This window comes from Aspergillus novofumigatus (genome assembly GCF_002847465.1).
Source record: "Aspergillus novofumigatus IBT 16806 chromosome Unknown P174scaffold_8, whole genome shotgun sequence".
NCBI lineage: Eukaryota > Fungi > Ascomycota > Eurotiomycetes > Eurotiales > Aspergillaceae > Aspergillus > Aspergillus novofumigatus.
Window position 1 is genome coordinate 741,889 of NW_020194281.1, and position 18,412 is coordinate 760,300.

The window sequence follows — 18,412 nt, forward strand, 5'->3', positions numbered from 1 at the left end:
TATGCGTGTATACTATTCCATTATTCTTCTTTCCCTGTCTGGTACATCAATCTAACCAACTGGTCAAGGGGACAGGAAGGTATTATGACACTACTGTATTCCACAGGTAATAGAGGTTAGGGGCCCCTTGACTGCGGCGTAGATCACTATATCACGCGTACCACTGTGGGAGACTGTTTTCCTAAGCGACTTAACTTTCAACCAGTGCTGGTCATTGGCGTGTTCGGGTCCGCGGTCCCCGATGGATTATACGCTTAGCTGCTCATACAGGTTACCTACTGAAGGTTTAATCTGGGCGTGTTTAAGTTTGCTCCGTTGGACCCTCTTCCTCCGAAGGTCCAACGCCTTGAATCAGGCAACACCATGTACATCGATCCCGACTGGAGGACTCGTTGGTGGACGCACGATCTTGTGGTCAAATGCTAGCATTCGACGCATCATATTTCGGGTTGCCCATGCTCTCGTAGCCGCTCTAGCAAAAGAACATCAGGCTTGACGAGGGGTTGACCAGTCTATAATAGTGGTTGTATAGTCAACCATGGCAGGGAGGTAGCTGCCGGGGTTATGCCTCGCTACGGCTCTGCCCCGTCACAGTCTGACCCGATCTATAAAAAGACCTTGAACGGGCCAATGTACATATACATAGGTGTTGTGAATAGAGATAGGAATATTCCATGGTCCGCAAAGTTAGCAACAGGAAGGGGTAAGAGGTCAACAGCGTTGTTTAGGGCATATATCATATGTAACATTACTGTTGTGTATGTTACAGTACAGCGGTATACGGAACTGTTTTTTTAGTTTGGCCGGGGGGAGGGGTGGGGAGGCCTGAGCATTCAGTCATTCCATTCTACTTACTTGATATTCGTCCTGTAATCCCTGGCAATCCTGATTACTTGATCATGATCAAAGAGCCCCGCCTGGATTCTCTCGAGTCTTCAGCTTTTCCTTATCAATCTCACACTCACTGACTCACACACCAGGGGCTAGGCTACTACGTTTTAGACCCTTTCCAACAGTGGGCCTAAATGCAACAAGCTCTGTAGATCCACCGATAATTGAGCTTGGCGTATGGATCCTCCAATCATACAAGAACTGTCTCGCGTGCCAGGGTCTTTTAAGGAACATTTGGTGCATTGATTGGCTCCATGCCTGACATACTTTGGGCTAAAGTCAACCTAACACAAGACGCGGGAGAAGATAGGCCTGATTATCCGAGGGCATCCTGTCTATAGTTGGATACTGAGAATCCGGCTGCCTAGAATGATCTGTTGGCACTTATTTTGACTTTATTTTGCCTGCGCGTTGCCGACTTGGTTACGGTGCATATAGCCCTAACTGTGACTGTACCCCTCCATCGGATGCGCTAACTATGTTTGGATCATACACTAGTCCACTGTTTCACTATTGTTGACCTGAGAAGTCCTTTCCTAGTAACGCTCGATGCGATATTTTTCCGTAGAGTGGACTTGTAGAATCCATTCCAGACAAAAAGAGCGCAGCGGGAGACCAGCAATAACAGACCGACACTGTCCGTGTTCCGATGAGGCTGGCTTTTAGTCATCTATCCTGGCCCTTTTCCGCTTAGTTGAGGTTAACGCCTGGAAGAACAGGTGTGTAGCGGTAGCTGTATATCCTCAGTCATCGTTGCTTGTTGAGATGTTGGCATGGTAGTTGTTATTGATATGTAAGAGACAAACAATGTACATACTTCTGGTAGTGACAACTTCCAGGTTCAGCTTCATAGGACATAACAAAGTCCAAGGATCAACAATTGTCGCTCTTCTTCTGGTAGGCTCGCCATTCGCCATCACATCACACACTGTGCTAATTGACCAGCTCGTCCTACAAAATGCAGCATCAATCATTGTATGTGCCGGCGTCCTCCTTTCAAACCCATCGCTAAAGATGACAATAGCTACAACACAATATCCAGGCCCACAGCACCGAGAACAAGAACTTCGATCCACTGACAGGCATCCTCCTTTCCGAACTCCTCAAACTGGCCATCTCCCTCCTCTGCATCACCCAAACAGCAAAACAGCCCAAATCCCTCCTCACCACCCTCAAAGCAAACCACGAAGAAGCCATCCTCCCAGCCCTCCTCTACACCGCGGCCTCCTTCGCACAAAGCATCGGCGCCTCCTCCCTCGACCTCCTCCCGTACCTCGCCCTCTCCCAAACCAAACTCATCCTCACCCCCTCCTCGCAACCCTCCTTCTCAACCAAAGATTCACCGCGCAGCACTGGACCTCCACCCTCACAATGACAGCGGGAATCATCCTCGCCCAGACAGGCGCTAACGCCTCGGCTGAGAACCAGCACCGAACCACAGCCAAAACCCACCCGCATCCCCTCCCAGGCAGCCTCGCCATGCTTCTATCTGGTTCATACGTCGCACTCGGATCCCTCTACATCGAACGATCTCTCAAGCGCGCCGCAAACAACACCACAAATACAACCGCGAACGCCTTCTTCATCCGGAACGCCCAACTCGCCGCGCATAGTCTCCTGTTCGCACTGCTTTCATTTCTATGGAGGGAAAAGTGCAGAATAGATGGATCCAGTGTCTTGCAGGGTTTTAGCACCCTGGTCTGGGTGTTTGTGGTTTTACAAGCGTCCGGTGGGTTTCTGGTGGCGTGGTGTGTGAGGGTTACGAGTTCTGTGACGAAGAATTATGCGCAGGGGATGGGGTTTGCGATTGCGGTTGCGGGGCCGTTGGTTGTAGAGTCTAAGGATGTTGATCCGAAGGTGAGTAGAAGTAGTTGTTTGAGGGGGCATGGCTGATGTCGGTAGCTTCTTGTCGGGGTTGTGCTGGTGTTGGGTGCGGTTGTTGGGTCCGCGTTGGCGGGGCAGAGTATGAGGGTAACTAGTCCGATGGAGAAGAGGGAGGTGAAAGGCGTGGTGTAGTCGAGTGATGACAGGATATGTACGATAAGGTTATCTATCCACTGTCGCTATACTGATATATACAATATGGTCAAATGATGGACGGAGACATCACATCATAATTCATTATTTCACTGTCAACTGGGTATGAGATCTCATATATACAACGAATATACCACCAATTCAAAATCATATCTGCAAAGTACCAGTGAGCTGGATGTCCCGCACACTCTTACCCACATAAATGGGATAGCTTCCCGACTGCAACCCCCAGGTCTGCTTCTCAACATCCCAGGTGCTCAGATCGCGGCGGGTCAGGTCGAAGGTGAAGTGCTTCTTCTTGTGCGGCTTGATAGACTGCTTGTTGAAGCCTCGGAGCTGCTTGGCCGGGGCGCCAGGAATACCAACATACAGCTGGGCGACCTCGGCGGCCTCCACCGAGCCAGTGTTGGCCACTGTGCAGTTGACTGTCGCCACGACATCCCAGAGAGAGGGGAGGCCGCCCTCGGCGATGGCGGAGCCGGGAGGCAGGTAGTCAATACTCGCGCCGGGGACGACCTCGACTTCCAGCGCGGAGTAGGAGAAGTTGGTGTATGTGAGTCCGAAACCGAACTCGAACCGAGGCGCGATGTTCTGCGCCTCGAAGGCACGGTAGTCGATGTACACGCCCTCGGTGAAGTTGTCCTGCGGGTACCAGAGATCCCGATCGCCCTCGGGTACCACGGGGTGGAGCACGTTGCCGTAGTCGGAGGCCTCCTTGGCCACGGTGTAGGGAAGACGGCCGGAGGGGGACTGCTTGCCGTACATGATCTCGACCAGGGCGCCGCCGGTATCCTGGCCGGGGAGGTGAGCGTAGATGACCGCGGTGATGTTGTCGTTTTCGATCCAGCGGTCGACGAGGCGGACGCCTGCGTTGTGGATGACGACCATGGTGTTGCTGCATTGCGAGGCGACACTCTCGACAAGCTCGTCGGAGTATGGGTCTGCCAGGTAGGAACGATCCCAGCCTTCAGAGGCCAGCTCATTGACGAAGACGATGCAGGCCTCGCTGGCGGGGTTCACGATGGGCTTCTGCGAGGCAAAGTCCCATGCAAGGAAGGTGCCGTCTTCACGAGCCTGGCGCTGGAAGGCGTCAAACGGAGCGTCGATGTAGGAGGGCGTGGTGGCTCCAGAACCGCCGCCGGTGATCAGGGTGCCATTCAGGGCGACGCCGGGTCCCTCGGCTGTGGGGTCGTAGCTCGAAAGGAACATGTCCATTTGAGTCTTAGTATCGATGGCGCTGCCGTTGGGATAGTTCAGGGTGTTGGACAGTCCAAAGACCCAGCGGCCAAAGGTGACGTTGTCCATGGTGTTTCCGGTAGCGGCAATACCATCGTAGCCAAAGAGAGAGAGGAACTTGGGCTTGTGGAGTGGCAGAGCATTATTGGTGTTCTTCACCAGGACGTGTCCCTCCACGGCACTCTGGAAGATGGTGGACCGCGACTTGGGGTCGCGAGCGTCGGTTAACTCATGAGGTTTCCGGAGATCGACAGGCATTCCGTGTCCTGGCTGCTCAAATTCTGCATACTTATACCAAGAAGCGAGAATCCGCGTCGCCATATCGTCCAGACGGGTCTGGGCCAACGAGCCATTTCTGACGGCCAAAGCCAGGGTACCATTCTCCCAGTAGACGGAGTCAGGCATTACCATGTCCAGACCCGCGTCGGCAGCGGCGACCCCCGAGTGTTGGGCACCCCAGTCAGTGACGACGAAACCCTGGAAGCCCAACTCCCCCTTGAGCAGGCCATTGAGTGCCTTACTGTTCTGGCACCCGTAGCTGTTGTTGATCCGGTTGTAGCTGCACATGACGGATCCCGCGCCGGCCTTGATGGCGTCCTGGAAGGGCCACAGGTAGAGCTCATGCATGGTCTTGTCGTCCAGGTTCGACGAGACGGATTGGTTGTGGTAGCCCTCCAAAAGCATCGGAGGGTTACGGTTGGTCTCTTGCTCATTGCCGATAAAGTGCTTGACACAGGCAATGACTGACTCCTGTAGACCACGGATAGTCTCTCCGGTCAGGGAACCGGCCAAGTACGGGTCGTTGGAGAAGCCTTCCCAGTTACGGCCGCCACGCGCTGTCCGGCCAAGAGGTCCGACCACCGGGCCCAGAGCGACGTTGACACCCTTGCGCTTGAATTCCGCACCCATGTAGTGCGCACGTTCGTAGGCAAGATCGCGGTTCCATGCAGCTCCTACATGGACACCGGAGGCGTATCCGTTCACCATGTCAGTACCGCGGACACCATTTCCGGCATCCTGCAGGCACAGTCCAGGAAATCCAACACCAGGAGCACCTCCCGAGTTACCGGAACAGCCATTGGTGGTTGACGTGTACCCGTAAGTGAGGTTGTTCTTCTGCTCGTCAGTCATTTGAGCTACGAGAGCCTTGGCCTTGGCATATGCCTCTTTCCAGTCACCCAAGCCCTTGGTTTCAGCTGTTGAGCAACGTACTGTTAGTCATATAGGCCATCACGAGACTCAGTCACACTTACGGCTGGGGTAGACAGGCTCGGAACGGCCATACGACCAGAATTTTTCGAGATTGGCGGCGATGGCAGCATCGTCCTGCGCGGTAGCAATGCCTGCCAGCTGCAAGGCAGCAGCAAGAAGGGGAACCGTGATTTTCATCTTCAGGACCGAGGAGACAAGGGCAGAAGAGTCGATAGGTGTGATCTTCAGCTCAAGAATCCAGAGGATACACGACCTTGATATAGCTGCGACTCAAACTCGGGGTTCGGATATGTCGGCTATCGTAGCATGGTAACTTCGGATCGTAGTATTTCTCCATACTGCCCATCTCAATCTTCCTCTACCAGGCAAAGACCGGGATTGAACCAGCGCCCCCATACGGAGTACCCCTATGTTGCCGAGCTACTATCCACTTTCCGTGGCATTCGGGTCGTCTTCCTCCATTCTGAAGTCTAGAGGCTAATTCGACCAATGACGAAGCAATGAAGATAGTTTGGTTAGCCTCATTGTCCTTCATCTCCGTACTCCTTCATCAATAGCCCAAGCCACATGGCACAGTTGACTATGCGGGGTCTCCACATCCCCATCAAAAGCGGGGCTCCACGTTCTTGGCGGGCCTGCTGTATGGTTGTCTTGGGTCTATTGGCTGCTGCAGAACCCATAAACTGACCACGCTTCGGCTGAACTCCGGCTTTTCACTCAGTAACTATGCATGATCCATCCTTCGTATGGTAGTTGCCAAGAGCGACAGTCTCTTTTTAGTCCGAGTTCTTCAAGCGCTTAAGCCTTCAACCATGGATCACTGTGTCGTAGGCTCATTGTGTCCGGTGACTTGATTTCCCGGTAGTCATTTCTTGTCGTTCCTTTCTGCTGCTGGACTTGGCCGTTGGTACGGGTATTCGGCTCCTTCCCGTGTCGCATGAGTCGGTCGTCCTTGACAGAATGACAAAGCTCTTCTAAATATCGGTACTCACTTGGCGCGAGCCTACGCTAGTGCTTCTTGCAGCTTGAACATGTTGTGGTCGTGTGGGGAAGGCTACCCACCAACAACTTTTGCACCGACCGAGTATGTGGGGGTCGGCGCGGCATGCAGATTGCAGGGGAGTCCTTTTCCTCCGCCTGTAGCCGATCCTAATCTGCTTCCCCCCGGGTTCCTCATTGTGCATTGATCTCGGTATCATCCGTCTGGTGAAATATCTCCGCCAAATCAGCAGCATTTCAGCTGGACAACCTTCGTGGCCCCGTCAGATAAGTCGGCTTTCAAACTAAACTCACCGAACAAGGACATATGGAAACATGCGACTCGGCCCAACTTACATAAAAGCTCGATAATCGTCGAGTATACGCTTAATGATGTCCATCCCGCTCGCCTTCCCCGCACATCGACAACCGTGCTAACCACGTCTTCCTCTAGCCGTCATTGTCTAGCGTTGCCAGACCGAGTAGTGGTCAACTCGGAGGTCTCAAGACATGCATTATTCATGCGACGTTCCCCACAACCCCAGCTAAACTAGGGTTTCCCCGGAGAATAACCGACGGCACCACATCGTACACAGTAGACACCGTGCAAAAGAATCTTCCGGGGAGTACACGCTAACATACCCGGGTACCTATATCGGTAATTGGGCGCTTTGCAGTTGAAAGTTTAAGATTCTGACCTTGCTTCTCGTATTCTGCGCCGACGATTCTGGGCGCCGCGCGGGATGCAAGCGGGAGAACTCCGAAGTCAGCAGACGACGGAGGAAAGTGGACATGGGAATAGTTGCCAACGCCCTAGTCCCGGCCACAATGTTCGGATCAAAGAATGCTCGGCCGGTTTCCCCTCGTTCGTGTCTTTTTTGACAAACCCATTACCAATCGACGGCTATACCGAAGAAATGTGTGGGATGATGTATGGGCCGACGGGTGCACAGACGCAAACCGTGTCAGCCATGCCAGAGCCAATGTCTCCATGATTCACACCGTCAGCTACATTGGTGCCGGTGGAGGACGCTTTCCTCAAGTCTTTCAAAATTGGCGAATTCGACTCGAGACATGGTCGGAGCCTTCTCATCCGGCCGGCGCTGGATTCGGTGAGATCGAGCCAATTCCCGGTTTCACGGTATGTATGCGCCTCCTGTGATCTTGGCATTCAATGACGGTCTCCTTCTTCGTCCGACCCTCGGCATCAATCCAGCTTTCAGAGGATTGCATGTATGGTTCACCATACTTGCCGTTACGACGGCAATGCTGGACCGGGAATTCCGCGTAATGCATTGCCGCGCACCATGATGAATCTTAAGACTCGAATTTATTGTCTCACACCTTGGCCACTCTCGCACGGCCTTGTCCTAGATGTTCACCATGCTGAACATCGGTATCTGAGCTACTCTCGTTACTTGTTTTTGGCTTCGATCCTTTGTAGGCAGCGCGTATATGCGCGGATAGTCAGTCTGCATAGGAGGGAAGGTTGAGAATAGTTTAAGAATAGAACAGTCGCGTCCTTCAGTAAACAAATCCTACAGGGTTTAGTCAATAGCTTCGCCAATATCAAATAAGATCAACTGGTAGATCCTGACTCGGCTTTCGAACCACTTGTTGGAAGTTCCCGGCAGTGATCTGCAAAGCGTACACATATATATCTGTCAAACCAGCCAAAGCATACCATCTCACTCAACAGACATTATACCAGCGCTGTCGGTATTCGACAGTCATTGCCCGTTCATTGACTTAACGAAATCCAAATCGAATGATAATGTATTATTGCTCAGTCATTCACCAAAGTAGGTTACGTTCGGTAACCTTAGTTGTCTTCCTAGAAATTCCCCGGTAGCCCAATTGAAGAGAACAGCGTTGTCATACACCAACGAGAGAATATCTCCCGGAATAGATTGCATCCGGCCGATAGAAGTCTTCGAGAGTTTTGTCTGTTTCTTTTTGAGGCTGATGTAAGAGGGGTTGTCCTCTTGCATAAAGCCTCGATGGTATGGCGTATCAGCCACAATATACCCAGGAACCAGCCTACGAGTGCAACGCCTTGTTCCAGACGACAGCATTCAAAGCGAGACTTCACCGAGACGGTCGAAAGCATTTTGGCACTGAAAAATCGGGAACTTTTCCGTCATGGTTGGTCTTCCAGTATTGAGAATGGACAGACGAGGCTCAAGCAATCACATCGGCCTTGCACTGGCCTAAAGAAAAACAGTCAGCAGACCCCTCACAGTCTTGATCCTAGCTACCAGGGGGCCCTGCAGTGAATCCAAAGCGATGTGGCACATCACACTTTATAACAGTTAAGCTCTGGTCAACCATGGATCGCCTCCACCGCAGCACTCCGACTATGTTCAATTGACATCATCTCCTACAGAACAACAAACACACTCCCCCATCTGCTCAAAGCACAGGATACAACAACCAGCCATGTCCATCTTCAGCCCCCCAAAGCATCAGAAGCTCATCCCCTTCAACCTCCCCGCCGTCACCGGCCGCGAAATAGAGTATATCAACACTGCCATCAAAAACGGCACTCTCACCAACGGCAGATACACCCGTCAGTGCCAGTCATGGCTAGAACAACGCCTCTCCTGCAAGAAAGTCCTCCTGACACCCTCATGCACCGCAGCCCTCGACCTAGCCGCACTAACCCTCGACCTCAAACCCGGCGACGAAGTTATACTGCCGAGCTACACCCACCCATCCACCGCGAACGCGTTCCTCCTCCGCGGTGCCTCGCTGGTCTTCGTAGATATCGTCCCGGAGACGATGACTATCAACACCACACAGGTCCGCGAGGCAATAACCGATCGCACGCGCGCGGTAGTCCCAGTCTGCTACGCCGGTTTCGCGAGCGACATGGGCGAGATACTGGAAATCGCGCGCGAGCGCGGGATCTACGTCGTCGAGGACGCGGCACTGGGGCTCTTCTCCATGTACAGAGACCGTGCCGTCGGGACGATGGGACAGCTGGGGTGTATTAGTTTCCAGGAGGGGGAAAATATCACGGCTAGGGGTCAGGGCGGTGCTCTCCTTATTAACTACCCGGGGCTTATGGAGCGTGCGGAGATTATCTGGAATAAAGGCATGAACCACGACGTGGCGTTTCGGAGTACGGATGAGAGCGTGGATACGTGGCAGTTGGTCGGGGGGAGCTATGCGATTAGTGAGCTCCAGGCTGCATATCTATGGGGTCAGCTGGAGGGTGCAGAGGAAATTCAGATCCAGCGCCATCGGATTTGGAATCTCTATTGGAAGGAGTTGGAGCGGTTGGAGACGCAGGGGATCATACAGTTGCCAGCTTTGCCGCCGGGTCGGGAGCATAACGCTCGGATGTTCTGGATTAAGCTCCGGGATATGGCGGAACGGAGGGAGTTCATGGAATCGATGAAGGGGGTTGGGATTAGTGTGTTGCCTCACTATAGTTCTCTTCATAAGATAGGGCCTGGTATGAATCACCGGCATGTTATGGATGAAGATGTGGTGGCTAGGGAGAGTGAGCGCCTTGTACGCCTACCGATATACTATGCCATGACTTTGGACGATGCTCGATTTGTGATAGATCAAATTAGGCAGTTTTACTCTGCTGGCAAGATAGTCTCGACAGGTATATAAACGCCGATCATCAAGCCATCCTTGACATTCAGGGTTTCCATTTTCTTTCACAGTTCTGAGTGAAGAAATAGATATTCATAAATCGTTATGACCGGGCACTCGGTCATTCCCGAGGTTAGAATTATGGGAAAGAGGACGATAAACAAATGAGGCAGCTATCACGCCTAAGAGCAAAAGAACATTCAATCACTCCTCAATAATTCCAGGATAATCCAGCACAAGCGAGAAAGCCAAGAATCGAGTAACAAACCAGAGGAAGCCTTTTAAGGATCTCAAGCAACCAGGTCACCACAGCTTCGGTTTCTTTTTGATTTTTCCGAATCTGTATTACCTGCCAATGCCTCCTAGCCGGACTCTTCCTCGTCTACAATCTCATTGAGTACATCCATACCCCAGATATACGCCCGGAGCAATCGGCGAGCATACGTATTGTCTTTCTCGGCGAAGAAAGTTTCGAGCTTGTCCAGTTCCTCGTCATAGTCGTTGTCACCCGGTACCCCATGAGTCTGAACGCAACATGAACACGCCAAAGTACAGTGGCCCCTGTTAAACACCCGCGTGGTTGCACGCGGTTTCTCACAGCAGCCTCCGCGGCTGGCACATTCCCGCCGGAGCCAGTCGCATAAGTACCAATTCTGGATTTGATCTCCAGACCAAAAATGCTCGACGCAGGTGTCCCGATTGCATGTGTTCCTGTAGCTGCCACCCCTCGCGGCACAATCCGTGGTAATCATTGTTTGCATTCTCAAAGAAATCCTCTATCTCGCTTATGACCGATTCAAGCTCTGCAGGCTCCTCGGGCGAGACTCACAGCAGGAGCTCTTTCCTTCTAGAACGCAGGACTCCCTCCAAAAGGATTGACGCCTGACCGAAAAATCGGCTGATAATGTCATGTACAATCATTTCAGCGCACCGGCCCTTAACATTGCCACTGTGGTCCTTGTGGTGATATAGAAATACCATAGAAGACGAGTGAGTTCAGACTGTCCAGCAGGCTGACACTGACATCCTATCTTCTCGGCGTCATCGGGGTGCTGGAAGAGATGATATGGCAGACCCTTTCGAGTCGCTACCTTGTACAGGATTCTGGCTTTCCCGGCAAATTCGAGATTGGATAGTAGGAAAGGGAGGTGGTCCTGGGGGCACTTGGCTTTCTGCAGATTGTTTTCCCATTTCTCTACCGCGATGGTGAGGGGGTCGGTCGCTGACTCTCGCTTGCGCCATATGCAAATGCTAGTGAGCACCATTGTATCAGTTTAATCTTGGTCATTCGGGTAGATGCTTGATTCGCAGTTGAATCGCAGGACTGGTTTGTAGTTGGTTACGTAGAATCCCGTCATAGACCTGACGATCATGATTCATACCATGGATCTTTGAAATCTCACTCTATACAAATTAGCTCCCCTCTATTCATCCGATACTAGAGGTAGTCGTGCAGAATATCCAATAAGAGATGCAACAAGTGTCACCTTAGAAGCCATCATGATGGTCCTTTGACAGCCCGTCTGTACAGCAGGATCAGCTTTGCAACTGTCGCGACTTTGACGATTGATCATGTCTGCTCCACAGCTGCAATCGGATGATGATGAAACTTCCCAGATGTACAGGATCGGAAAATCACGTGCCCTTAAGAGTCAGCCTTCTTGGCAGCATCCGGCGATGCCGAAAGAAGTACATCACATGCACTGTCAAAGAACAACTACGCGTGGTGCTCTGAGACAGATACATGGGCCAAGAAAACAATCTCTTGTCTTCCATTAGTTCAGTTCCCCCTATCTAGATCTTTATTAGATCTTGTCAGGAACAGGAAGGAGACGAAATCTAATGCTGATGCCTACCGTGGGATCAGAGTCTGGCCGGTGGTCTCCGGCTGTTCCTGCAGTTTGCCACTGCCTCAGCCCCTCTGCTTACGTGGCCCCATTTTACTGTTTCTGGCATCTCTGTCATGTGATTGGCTGCATAGCTCTGTCAATCATCGATTGTGTCTTTCATTAGTGGAAGCTTGGCCTGATTGGGACCATTCACATTCTTCCATCACATTCCAGACCAAGTGAAACAGTTCCCCTCCTCGGACAATCGGACCAGACAACGTCATGGCCAGTACCGGGAATCGAGGCACATGTCATGCGCTTGTACTGGAAAATGAGCAAATCATTTCACCATCGGTGGTGCAAGAGCGTCACTGGCCATTCCGCTTCTAAAAATGGATTCGGTACCTGGTACCTGAGGCAGTCAGGCACAAGTGCCAGGATGGGCCCTGGCATTTATACGTGCGACGCCCGCCGGGTTTCTGAGGCCCTCAGCACCGACATACTTTAGCAATTTAGACCTCAGTAGCGCCATCAATTTGACACCTCTAGTTTTCGTTTCATCTCCACATTTCATCAAACTATCAATAACACTATCTTTTATTATCTATACCTTAGTCGCTTGTCAAACAGTGTCCAGTCTATTACTCCATACTCAATATGGGATTCTCTCGTTCCTCACGCGCCTCCAGCGACCGCAACGGATCCATCAGCTCGCGCGAGAGCTACAAGAAGGCTACTCTGTCTAGCAAAGCTGATCCCAATCAGGCTCTGACTGAAGCTCAACCAAGTCCGTTACCTTGTATCTGCCTGTGTTATATATATACTAACGCTTCCGAAAAAGTCAATCAAGCGGTATCCGGAAGTCCAATGTTCTCGCTTCGATCGATGCAGCACCGCGACAAAGATGGAAACGTCATCAGTTCGTCTTTTCCTGGCTTCATTGCATGCGAATCATCAATGCTAACGAGATCCAGCTGATCCCGACCGGTCCAATCCCACACGGCCCGTCTCGAGCGACCGCTAGATACCATCCGATCGTTCGAGGCCGCCATTGAGGCTCGCCGCCGAGAAATGTGAATTATGTGATATATTGGGATTGGGATTGGAATGGGATATATGGCGGTGCCTCTGGTATATGGCGGTGCCTCTGGTGTTTAGGATTGGTATATTGCGACATGAATTATGCAGGACGGACACGTGCGATGAATTGTTTCTAGCGAGATTGTACATTACAAGTCTTGGAGTCTACAGCTTGTCCATATCATGAAATCAACAGTGACATTCGATTCAACCGCAAGACATCAATTATGTTCTTCAATCAGACACGCATGGTACAGCATGTAACAACTGTATCCGATGCAAGGCCACTATTCCCTAACCTACCAGGAACTAAAAGTAGTTATATGTCGATCAAGTCTGCATTGGACTAGAACAATAAATCGAAATGAGCTACCATCAAACGGTTGCACATCCACAAAGCTTGAACTCGCCGGCGTATGTCCGGCACAGTTTAACATTAATGAGCACTTCTAGTTTGCAGCGAGTGTGTCGTAGTGTGCTCCACCGTAAGACCGGCAGTGGATGATTCTCGTTCGGGGATAAAGTCCTCCGACGGAACAGGCCCACAAGTTTGATCTCTGAACACTCACCACAGACCACTCGATACATGGTCAACCGTTGGTCAAAATTCGCTCAAATGATAGTCAAGGCGATGGAGGACAATTAAGAGTGAGTAAATCCGGATTCATTATGATATCCCTACTCTTGAATCGTGCATCCGCTAATGGTGGTAGCCACAGCTCCATCAGTCAGTCCATCATGACCCGCCACCATCACAATAGTGGCATCATCTCGATCAACTCTAATCTCTAGCTCGGATTTACGAACCAATACTGGACGATGGACGGAGCCGGACTGCTGTGTCGTCGCTTTTCATTTTGCCGGCGCCTCGCTTGACGACCGGACCAGGAGTGGCTTACTGCAGTGTTGACGCGTTCATTGCCCAAAGCGGGGCCGTTGATGGCATCGCAGAAGCAGCAAAAAAGTCGGCCGACTCGATGGGGGTGAAGAGTACACCCCCTTTGTGAGGCCGGCTGCTAATAATAATACTTCTGCGGAGGGATAGCTCACGATGTGTGTCTCGATGGCAATCTCCTGGTCGTTGTTATAGCTTTCTTTTTCCCGGGCTGTCAACCTACTGGACATATTCTGTGCCTCGTCGTTCGTTTTCTCTCCTACTGTCTTTGTTGTCATTCATTACTCGGTAGTAGAGTCTTTGATATCTACGACTGTTCCATTTCATTTGAGAGGATAGGTTCGACACCATGAAGTTTTCCCACGCTCTCCTTGGGGCTGGCCTCTTGGGCAGTGCTCTGGCTGATATTGACCCTATCATCATCAAGGTCTTTCTCTCCCATTCTCTTGAGGAATAAGTCTAACCGTCTGAAGGGGTCCAAGTTCTTCTACTCCAGCAACAACACTCAATTGTAAGGACTTTCCATCTATTTTTTTCTGGATTCGTGCTAAGTCTTTCAGCTACATTCGTGGTATTGCCTACCAACGTATGTGATCATCATCTAGATGCCTCACATGAAGCTAACGTCAACAGAGGACTACTCGAGCAATGGTACCACTGATGGCAGCAACACTTATATCGACCCCTTGTCGGACGCCACTCTGTGCAAGCGTGACATTCCCGTCTTCCAGGAGCTAAACACCAACACCATCCGTGTTTACGCCATCGATCCCACCGCCAACCACACGGAGTGCATGCAGATGTTGGCCGATGCTGGCATCTATGTCATCTCCGATCTCTCTGACCCGTCGGAGGCGATTGACCGCAGTGATCCCTCCTGGGAGACCACGCTCTACAGCCGCTACACCAGCGTGATTGACGCCCTGGCACCGTACAACAACACCCTCGGCTTCTTTGCCGGCAATGAAGTTTCTAACACCGTCGGTACCACCGATGCGAGTGCCTTCGTCAAGGCAGCGGTACGGGACATGAAGGCGTACATTAAAGAGAAGGGATACCGCTCGATGGGAGTCGGCTACGCGACCAACGATGACTCCACCATCCGCGTCAACATGGCCAACTACTTCGACTGCGAGTCAAGTGACGAGTCTATCGACTTCTGGGGATACAACATCTACTCCTGGTGCGGTGACTCTTCCTACAGCGAGTCCGGGTACAGCGTTCGCACGGAAGAGTTCCGCAACTACTCCGTGCCTGTCTTCTTCGCCGAGTATGGTTGCAACGAGGTCACTCCCCGCACGTTCACCGAAATCGAGACCTTGTTCGGAGACAAGATGAACGATGTCTGGTCTGGTGGTATCGTGTACATGTATTTCCAGGAGGACAACAACTATGGTAAGTCTCTTGAATCCAGTCATCTGGCCGTAACTGATCCGTCCAGGTCTCGTCTCCGCCGTCGACAGCACCAGTGTCAGCACCATGGCCGACTTCAAGTACTACTCTAGCCAGATCAACAACAACGCCAACCCATCCGGCACCAATAAGGCCTCCTACACCCCACCAACACGGCCCTGCAAAGCTGTCCGACCGTCAACAGCAAGTGGCTCGCCAGCGCCAGTCCCCTCCCTCCAACCCCCAACGAGCAGCTCTGCACCTGCATGAGCAACGCCGCCTCCTGTGTCGTCAAGGACTCCGTCAGCAGCGACGACTACAGCGACCTTTTCAGTCTTATCTGCGGCTACACCGACTGCACCGGCATTGCTCGCAACGCTACCACAGGCAGCTACGGCGCCTACGGCATGTGCACCCCCAAGCAGCAGCTCAACTTCCTCCTCAACAAGTACTACTCCGAGCAGAGCTCTGCGTCCTCCGCGTGCAGTTTTGGTGGCTCGGCCACTGTCACCTCCGCTACCAAGGCGACTGGTGCCTGCAGCTCTCTCATGAAGGAGGCCGGCACCGCGGGTACTGGCACCGTCACTTCCAAGCCTACCGGCACCGCTGACTCGTCCGGCTCGTCTGCTTCTTCGACTAGCTCGTCTGGTGCGGCTGTTGCTCTTACGCGCGGCACTGCAGTGACTGTTGGCTTCTTGGAGATTGGTGTGTACGCCATCACTGCGCTTCTGACTGCAGCCGGCATGGTCATGCTATAATCGGTAACTGTCTGGAGGATATGGAGCAGGTTTGCTTGAAGTGCATTGCTCTCGTTCGAGGGTGTAATCTTCATATATAGACTTCACTTCTGTCGCTCTTTGTGATATTTTGCACATGTCCAATTCTTTTCATTGTATTCCAGCTGGAGTCTATATGCTGTTCATAATCCATTGAACTCCGCTAATAGTAGTAGCATACATAGTTCAACGGAAAAGCAACAGATGTACCAAGGGACAGCCAGGTCCTGTGACACGAAGGGCGTCTACCTTCTATTAAGTCACTCTTAAATGAGGGGGGTGACATCAATATATAATTTATTAAACCGTTGATCCTGTTTATTCTATATTTATATATTTCTTGCTGTTGCCATCTGTCAATAGCTGGACAATGCCAAAGACGCTCTGACGATAACGTCGACATGACCGCTATATATAGACCCTCCGGGGAGTCTATCAACCAATGATTCTCCGTGCAGCAAATGAGATTCCCCAATGACTGACGGAGAACTAGAGCCTCAAATAGCCTTACCATTGTGACCACAGCCGCAATGTGGACAGTCCAATCATATGTTTTTCTATACGAGAAGGATCGACATTTGGTCTTGGACCGGTCACGTGGTTGCCAAGTTGGGATACGAGACCCCCCCCCCTCTTTACTCGATTTCTTCTCCTGAGGGATCTCTGTGAGAGGGCTGATAAGGGACATACGTTCTTGAGGAAGTGAAATTAACAAAGGATCTAGATATGGACCCGTTATTGATCGCGGGCAGCTCGACTGCCCTGAAAGCATCCTGCCACGAGGTACTATATCCGGCTAACATCTTCATGACTACACACTAATCCGCGGCAGATCATCTCATTCACGTCAGGAATTCTGCGTGATGACGTTCCAGATGGGGACATGACAATCTCAAACGCAGGTCATGACCTAAGTCGTATCTGTCTCGTCCTGGATGAGATCATCCCCACATGGAGGGCGCATTCCTCCATCCTGATGACGCACCCGTCTGCCAGTTTCGGGATGTGGACTTGCATGCAGACTAACTTAGACAACATCCGAGTCACGCTCCAGCGGCTACGGCAAGAGCTGGAACCTATTGTCAAGGGCGGGCAGAAGAAGCGCTCGCTGTTCAAGGTTTACGCCAAGGCGTGGATATTGGGCTTGCATAGCAGCGCGATTATTGCGTATCGCGGCCGCCTGGAACCACACCGTAAGGCTTTGAGGGTTGGCGCCACTATGATGAACATGTATGTGTTTTCATGGCAACGGAGTTTGAATATGGTTGGTATGGGTGCTGATTTCATCTGAGGTGTGTGCGGCTGCAACAAAATGCACCGGCCCAAGAGAAGCAATCGTCGCTTGTTGTCTTGGACATTGAGATTAAGGACCTCGAGGCGGCTGTACAATCTATGAAGAAGCTGTCTTTTGTGTCTAGTGGGGAGACAGCTGAAAAACAGGATATGATTGTCGCCATGGAAAGCCTAGTCAGTTCCGCAAAGTCATTTTATACGTTTGTGTCCATGGCACCATCGGCACCTGCCATGAATCACGAAGATGGCCATGATTCCGCACCCCCTCCTTCGTACGCACAGGCCGTGGCGTCTGAAGACGTGGCTGACTCCGAAGACGACGGCCCCTGGCCATCTCCGTTCAACGTGGCAGCCCGCGAGGGGGATTTTGAAGAGATCAAAAGGCTGGTCGCGGCTGGTGAGGACATTCTTGCCACCGGTGAGATCGGCCAGTCGCCTGCATATTCGGCTGCTGTCTCGGGAAACACGGAAATCCTAGAGTACCTGATCGAGCACGGTGCAGATTACACCTCTGGCAACGAGGACGGGTTTACCCCGCTCAACGCAGCCGCTACATTTGGTCATCCCGACGCGGTGCTTGCGCTCTTGCATCACGGAGCGGATCCAAACGTCCCATCTGTGGACGGGCAAAGCCCAATCTACTCCGCTGCAAAGCTGGGTCAGCTAGGCTCGGTAAAGGTGCTTGTCGAAAATGGAGTGAACATATCAGACACGACACATCCAAAGCAGTGGACCCCGCTGAACGTGGCGGCTCAGAGTGGACATCTCCATGTTGTAGAGTACTTGCTCGATCAAGGGGCGGACTTGAGCATACCTACTACGAGTGGATGGACACCACTAGCATCAGCCGCCTCTGAAGGCCATGCAGAAATTGTCCAGACTCTCATCAAGCGCGGCGCCGATGTCAACGCTAGCATTGGTGAAGTCGGCGCCACGGCGTTGTATTATGCCGCAAAGGACGGCCACACTGATGTGGTCCGCATTCTCCTGGACCACGGCGCGGACACCTCCCGAGTATCGGCGAATAAATGGACCCCCTCAACGCGGCAGCATCGGAGGGCCATCTAGCGGTTGTTGAACTGCTCCTTGCTAAAGGCGCAGATGTCACAATTCCCGATTCAACGGGCTGGGCGCCGTTGAACAGCGCGGCGGGCGAAGGGCACTTTGAGATCGCAGTTGCGCTG

At 52.0% G+C, this 18,412-nt stretch overlaps 8 protein-coding genes across 8 annotated transcripts; 6 read left to right on the forward strand and 2 right to left on the reverse strand.

Annotated features, from left to right (window-relative positions):
- The first annotated feature begins 452 nt into the window (after positions 1 to 452).
- P174DRAFT_290283 (uncharacterized protein) lies at positions 453 to 884 on the forward strand. Its single transcript, XM_024821591.1, has one exon. It carries the CDS (start codon positions 565 to 567, stop codon positions 796 to 798), a length of 234 nt encoding a protein of 77 aa, XP_024678769.1. The 5' UTR covers positions 453 to 564; the 3' UTR covers positions 799 to 884.
- A 476-nt stretch (positions 885 to 1,360) lies between these two features.
- P174DRAFT_445137 (putative nucleotide-sugar transporter) lies at positions 1,361 to 2,923 on the forward strand. The gene is made up of 4 exons (XM_024828263.1): positions 1,361 to 1,788; positions 1,837 to 1,866; positions 1,916 to 2,160; positions 2,229 to 2,923. The coding sequence occupies exons 1-4, from the start codon at positions 1,699 to 1,701 to the stop codon at positions 2,782 to 2,784; spliced, it is 921 nt and encodes a 306-aa protein (XP_024678770.1). The 5' UTR covers positions 1,361 to 1,698; the 3' UTR covers positions 2,785 to 2,923.
- Positions 2,924 to 3,075: 152 nt separating this feature from the next.
- P174DRAFT_395615 (beta-glucosidase) lies at positions 3,076 to 5,553 on the reverse strand (the record flags this gene model as incomplete). The annotated part of the gene is made up of 2 exons (XM_024823694.1): positions 3,076 to 5,360; positions 5,418 to 5,553. The coding sequence occupies 2 exons, from the start codon at positions 5,551 to 5,553 to the stop codon at positions 3,076 to 3,078; spliced, it is 2,421 nt and encodes an 806-aa protein (XP_024678771.1).
- Positions 5,554 to 8,826: 3,273 nt separating this feature from the next.
- On the forward strand, positions 8,827 to 9,948 carry P174DRAFT_340572 (lipopolysaccharide biosynthesis aminotransferase; the record flags this gene model as incomplete). Its single annotated transcript, XM_024821703.1, has 1 exon — positions 8,827 to 9,948. A coding segment is annotated over one exon (1,122 nt), but the record flags the coding sequence as incomplete, so codon positions are not given.
- Positions 9,938 to 11,228, reverse strand: P174DRAFT_515339 (uncharacterized protein; the record flags this gene model as incomplete). Its single annotated transcript, XM_024832164.1, has 3 exons — positions 9,938 to 10,487; positions 10,550 to 10,643; positions 10,942 to 11,228. 3 exons carry the CDS (start codon positions 11,226 to 11,228, stop codon positions 10,326 to 10,328), a joined length of 543 nt encoding a protein of 180 aa, XP_024678773.1. The 3' UTR covers positions 9,938 to 10,325.
- Positions 11,229 to 12,298: 1,070 nt separating this feature from the next.
- P174DRAFT_515340 (uncharacterized protein) lies at positions 12,299 to 12,869 on the forward strand (the record flags this gene model as incomplete). The annotated part of the gene is made up of 4 exons (XM_024832165.1): positions 12,299 to 12,579; positions 12,634 to 12,711; positions 12,767 to 12,798; positions 12,837 to 12,869. The coding sequence occupies exons 1-4, from the start codon at positions 12,450 to 12,452 to the stop codon at positions 12,867 to 12,869; spliced, it is 273 nt and encodes a 90-aa protein (XP_024678774.1). The 5' UTR covers positions 12,299 to 12,449.
- A 1,247-nt stretch (positions 12,870 to 14,116) lies between these two features.
- P174DRAFT_463641 (glycoside hydrolase family 72 protein) lies at positions 14,117 to 15,917 on the forward strand (the record flags this gene model as incomplete). Its single annotated transcript, XM_024830298.1, has 6 exons — positions 14,117 to 14,194; positions 14,241 to 14,278; positions 14,328 to 14,353; positions 14,401 to 15,162; positions 15,209 to 15,348; positions 15,369 to 15,917. 6 exons carry the CDS (start codon positions 14,117 to 14,119, stop codon positions 15,915 to 15,917), a joined length of 1,593 nt encoding a protein of 530 aa, XP_024678775.1.
- Positions 15,918 to 16,397: 480 nt separating this feature from the next.
- P174DRAFT_290739 (uncharacterized protein) lies at positions 16,398 to 17,349 on the forward strand. The gene is made up of 2 exons (XM_024821592.1): positions 16,398 to 16,718; positions 16,768 to 17,349. Exons 1-2 carry the CDS (start codon positions 16,662 to 16,664, stop codon positions 17,224 to 17,226), a joined length of 516 nt encoding a protein of 171 aa, XP_024678776.1. The 5' UTR covers positions 16,398 to 16,661; the 3' UTR covers positions 17,227 to 17,349.
- Positions 17,350 to 18,412: the final 1,063 nt, after the last annotated feature.

Coding starts and splice junctions, on each gene's coding strand:
- P174DRAFT_290283 (XM_024821591.1), top strand. CDS start 565: ATGCCTCGCTACGGCTCTGCCCCGTCACAGTCTGACCCGATCTATAAA.
- P174DRAFT_445137 (XM_024828263.1), top strand. CDS start 1,699: ATGTACATACTTCTGGTAGTGACAACTTCCAGGTTCAGCTTCATAGGA. Junction 1,789..1,836: donor CAATTGTCGCTCTTCTTCTG/GTAGGCTCGCCA, acceptor CTAATTGACCAG/CTCGTCCTACAAAATGCAGC. Junction 2,161..2,228: donor TCCTCCCTCGACCTCCTCCC/GTACCTCGCCCT, acceptor TCTCAACCAAAG/ATTCACCGCGCAGCACTGGA.
- P174DRAFT_290739 (XM_024821592.1), top strand. CDS start 16,662: ATGGACCCGTTATTGATCGCGGGCAGCTCGACTGCCCTGAAAGCATCC. Junction 16,719..16,767: donor TGAAAGCATCCTGCCACGAG/GTACTATATCCG, acceptor AATCCGCGGCAG/ATCATCTCATTCACGTCAGG.